Source organism: Sphaeroforma arctica (assembly GCF_001186125.1).
Source record: "Sphaeroforma arctica JP610 unplaced genomic scaffold supercont1.2848, whole genome shotgun sequence".
Lineage (NCBI taxonomy): Eukaryota > Ichthyosporea > Ichthyophonida > Sphaeroforma > Sphaeroforma arctica.
Window position 1 is genome coordinate 1 of NW_014037710.1, and position 4713 is coordinate 4713.

Consider the following 4713-nt stretch of genomic DNA (forward strand, 5'->3'; position numbering starts at 1 on the left):
ATATATTCTAAAATCTGTTACCGACCTCGCTCATTTTGGTCGTGACATTGAACTCGAAGGGATATTCGCAGACTGCCCCGTGCGCCTTGATGACCACAGTCATATCCTCAGCCGGCAGTGTTTCTATTAATAATACAAGTAATAAATCAACAGGAGTCGGGACCAGAGTCAAGTACTCGTGTGTAGTGAGGGAGCACGGTGGCGTTCTGGTAATATAGTTGGAGGAGTCTGAGGGTGGGATGCGTATGTTCGGCTGGCTGGGTGTACATTCACAGGTGAATTGGTTTATGCATACTGGTGCGACTCATTAGTTAGTCGTTCGCCTATGAAAGCACGCGCTTTTAGTAGCACCACGTAAACAACATAGAAGATACGTACATATCTGTACATAAAAACTACACGTTATATTTGCCCATACATACATATATGTACATAAATACTACACGTTCTATTGTGATCAACAACGTATATATCGAAAGCATATAATACAATCAAGTTCACAGGATACGACATACTGTGAAACAGTTAGCACGTGGGGCATGATAGAATGGAATTCGATATCAGATGAGATAAAGACATCGTCATATATCCTAACAACACCACAGATGCAATACCAGCCTATTATATATAGAAGAAATCATTCAAATCGATATCAGACGATATAAAGACATCGTCATACATCCTATCAACACCACAGATGCAATACCAGCTTATATATATAAGAATTCATTCAACTCGATATCAGATGATATAAAGACATCGTCATACATCCTAACAACACCACAGATGCAATGCCAGCTTATATATAGAAGAATTCATTCAATTCGATATCAGATGATATAAAGACATGGTCATACATCCTAACAACACCACAGATGCAATACCAGCTTATATATAGAAGAATTCCTTCAACTCGATATCAGATGATATGAAGACATCGTCATACATCCTAACAACACCACAGATGCAATACCAGCTTATATACATTCAACTCGATATCAGATGATATAAAGATATCTTCATACATCCTAACAACATCACAGATGCAATCCAGCTTATGTATAGAAGAATTCACTCAACTCGATATCAGATGATATAAAGACATCTTCATACATCATAACAACACCACAGATTCAACACCAGCATATGCATACAAGAATTCACTCAACTCGGATTTATAAAGCACATCACATGTTATTGCGATACGACACCTTACTTAAGAACACAAAAGGCACACACAAAAAAACTGAATACGCCGAAATCAAACCAGCTTACCATCCGCCTCTTCCGATTGGCTCATATTAATCGCAATCGACGCACTAGTTGTCGCGTGCTTGACACGGCCTACGGTATCACTCCGAGCCTGGTTGCCATGGTTACGCACATCTACCCAGGCGTTACTGTACGCGAGGTCGATCTCCTCATGCACGCCGTCAAGCCATGCATGTCCCTCTATACGATACTTGTACACAACAGACGCATCGTATCTGTATGTGTAGTCTTTCAGCATGTCACCATTCCCCTCAGTAGCTGCGGCAGCCAGTTTGGTGTAGTAGTACTCCAGTGGTCTGTCTCTGTTTAAGGACCGCTCAGGTCTGTTCGGGGCCCCAACACGAGATGGTGCCTGTCCTCGTCCAAGTTTTGGGCCAAATCTGCCCTCGTTTGTCAACAAGTCAATTTCAGAACCCGTGTCTGTATTGTATCTCGCATCTCCTGAGCCCATTCCCGTGCCCGTGGTCGCCCCCGCGGGATTATCGGCGCGTTCTGATTGGTCGTCGCCGTCTGTTCTCTGCGGTTTCATTGGTTGCACTGCACCACTCTCCACAACAACGGGCACAGGCGCCGATATGATTGGCGGAGACCCCGACACACTCGCACAGTCGTCCGCACACGGATACATTACCACAGCCACCTCCATGAGCCAGAAAGTGTTCTTCTCGTGCGTATTCATGTTGACGCTGAGCGTGATGTTGTGTATGTGTGTGTGTGTTTGTGTGTGTGTGTCTGCGTGGTGGTTGGTGCTGTGGTGGTTGAGCATGCCTACGAAGGGCGTGATGTCTAGGCGTACAGACGGCAGGTCTAAGGTGCGTATGCCGGTGAGCGGTCGCCACAGATAGGGATTCATGCCTCCGCTGTATACGTGGAAGTAAAGTAATACAGTTAAGTTAAAAATAAAGTAACACAGTCAAGTTAAAAGTAAAGTATTACAGTGAAGTTAAAAGTAAGTAATATAGTTAAATTAAATGATCTGGCGATGCCTTGGTACGATAGTGAGTGGGAAACCTCTGAAATGTATGGGCTTGGAAGTGGGAGTTGTCTTAATTGTGGAGCGATAAAACCGGAATGCTGTGTAGACGCATACAGAGTCTAGGTGTGTGATGTGTAGGTAGGCGTACGGAGGGTAGGTCAAAGGGGTGTATCCCACAGATAGGGGGTTCATGCCCCCACTGTGTATGTAAAACTAACAACTTAGTTAGTCGAAGAAGCTTCATACGCTCGTATATCGAAAATGTCTGGAGGCGTGAACCAGTATAGTGCATGTTTGTGCGTGTATGTAAGCTCACCACCGAGTCGGAGAAGCCTGAAGTGTGTGTACGTATATAGTCTATAGTGTATGGGTGTATACGTATACAGTCTATAGTGTATGGGTGTGTACGTATACAGTCTATAGTGTATGGGTGCGTACGTATACAGTCTATAGTGTATGGGTGTGTACGTATACAGTTCATAGTGTATGGGTGTGTACGTATACAGTATATAGTGTATGGGTGTGTACGTATACAGTCTATAGTGTATGGGTGTGTACGTATACAGTCTATAGTGTATGGGCGTGTACGTATAGAGTATATAGTGTATGGGTGTGTACATATACAGTATATAGTGTATGAGTATATACGTACACAGTATATAGTGTATGGGTGCGTGATACCTAAGCGTGAAGAGCCCATTTGTAGGGTTTATATGCGGGTGAGCAGACTACTTCACATACAGACCTGTGTATATCCCTCCGCTGTAACTGAAGTGTATGTGCCGGTTATTGTGTTAGTAGGTAAATGAACCTCAAGATTGACGCTGTACAGAAACCTGAAGACCCCGTTAGATAGATCTAAATGGAATCAATCAACGGCCCACAGTAGGAGTTGGAGAAATAAGTAGAGATATCAATTCGTACCGAACATTCATTCGAATAAGTAGAGATATCAATTCATACCGAACATTCATTCGAATAAGTAGAGATATCAATTTATACCGAACATTCATTCGAATAAGTAGAGATATCGATTCATACCGAACATTCATTCGAATAGGTAGAGATATCAATTCATACCGAACATTCATTCGAATAAGTAGAGATATTGATTCGTACCGAATATTGATTTGAATAAGTAGGTAAAAGCGTGACATTGAATCTTTTTTTTTATAGTTCAAATGTTATCGTCAAACCGAATGACGAGAGAACGAGACGGTCATCTGTCCTATTAGTACTGTTGTTCTATTTATAGCCACCCGAAATCACCGCGCAACTCACCTGAACACAACAGGCGCCACAGGGAAGCAACCCGCAAACAACCCATCAATGTAAACCGTGACAATCCGCCAAGACCCTGTGACGACCAATAAGATGTTAATCAATAGAACATATGGTAAAACGGAACACTGTTGAATTGCGATCTTTTTGAGACCCTGTGACGACCAATAAGATGTTAATCAATAGAACATACGGTACAACGGAACACTGTTGAATTGCGATCTTTTAGAGACCCTGTGACGACCAATAAGATGTTAATCAATAGAATATATGGTACAACGGAACACTGTTGAATTGCGATCTTTTTGAGACCCTGTGACGACCAATAATATGTTAATCAATAGGGTATATGGTACAACGGAACGCTGTGAAATTGCGATCTTTTTGGAGGAGACTATCTGCGGATCGACGATTCAACAGAGAGGAGTGAATGAGTGGTAGAGGCAGAAATGCACGCATACCTTCACTCTACACCCACACTCCCACATATATAAGGGGTTTGCGACCCTTAAACCCTATATATTACACACATATATAGGTATACACCCTCCTACATACCCACATACATACACACTGGCACCTAAAAATACGTACACACACAACAATCCAAGTCCTCCTCAGCACCCCCCACACACTACACACCCCCACCCAGCATGCCCGTCTTATCCGCCATTCTATCGAGCACATTGCTGTAGTAGAACTCGTCGGTGGCCTGAGGTTGAGCAATCACATCCAACACAGCCCGACGTATATTGCCTGTGGCGCATACGAGTAAGAGTGGAGACATTGGTAAAAGAAAGAGGTGGCATTGGTCGATAGAAGATGTGGCAATAGCCAATTAAAGAGGAGGAATTGGTCCAATAAAGTTGGTAAAAGAAAGAGGTGGCATTGGTCGATACAAGATGTGGCAATGGTCAATTAAAGAGGAGGAATCGTTCCAGTAAAGTGGAGGCATTGGACAAGTTAGTAGCGGCGTACCGGGAGGAGCGTTCACACCAGAAACACCCAACAGCTACCCAGGTGGTGTTAATTGGGTCAAACTTGGCTCGCCTAGTCTTGTTTTGTTTTGGCTGTACTACGAATGACTTCTGGGAAGAGATACCCCTCGCCCACAAACACCCCCCAGTGCTGCACAGTCAGCCATTCGGCATACACTGCCTCGTAAAGTACTATATATAGTAGTA

General features: G+C 43.4%; 1 protein-coding gene across 1 annotated transcript; it reads right to left on the bottom strand.

Annotated features, from left to right (window-relative positions):
* Nucleotides 1-25: 25 nt before the first annotated feature.
* On the bottom strand, nt 26-4316 carry SARC_13052 (hypothetical protein; the record flags this gene model as incomplete). The annotated part of the gene is made up of 4 exons (XM_014292826.1): nt 26-123; nt 1276-2132; nt 3530-3605; nt 4172-4316. Coding segments are annotated over 4 exons (1176 nt in total), but the record flags the coding sequence as incomplete, so codon positions are not given.
* Nucleotides 4317-4713: the final 397 nt, after the last annotated feature.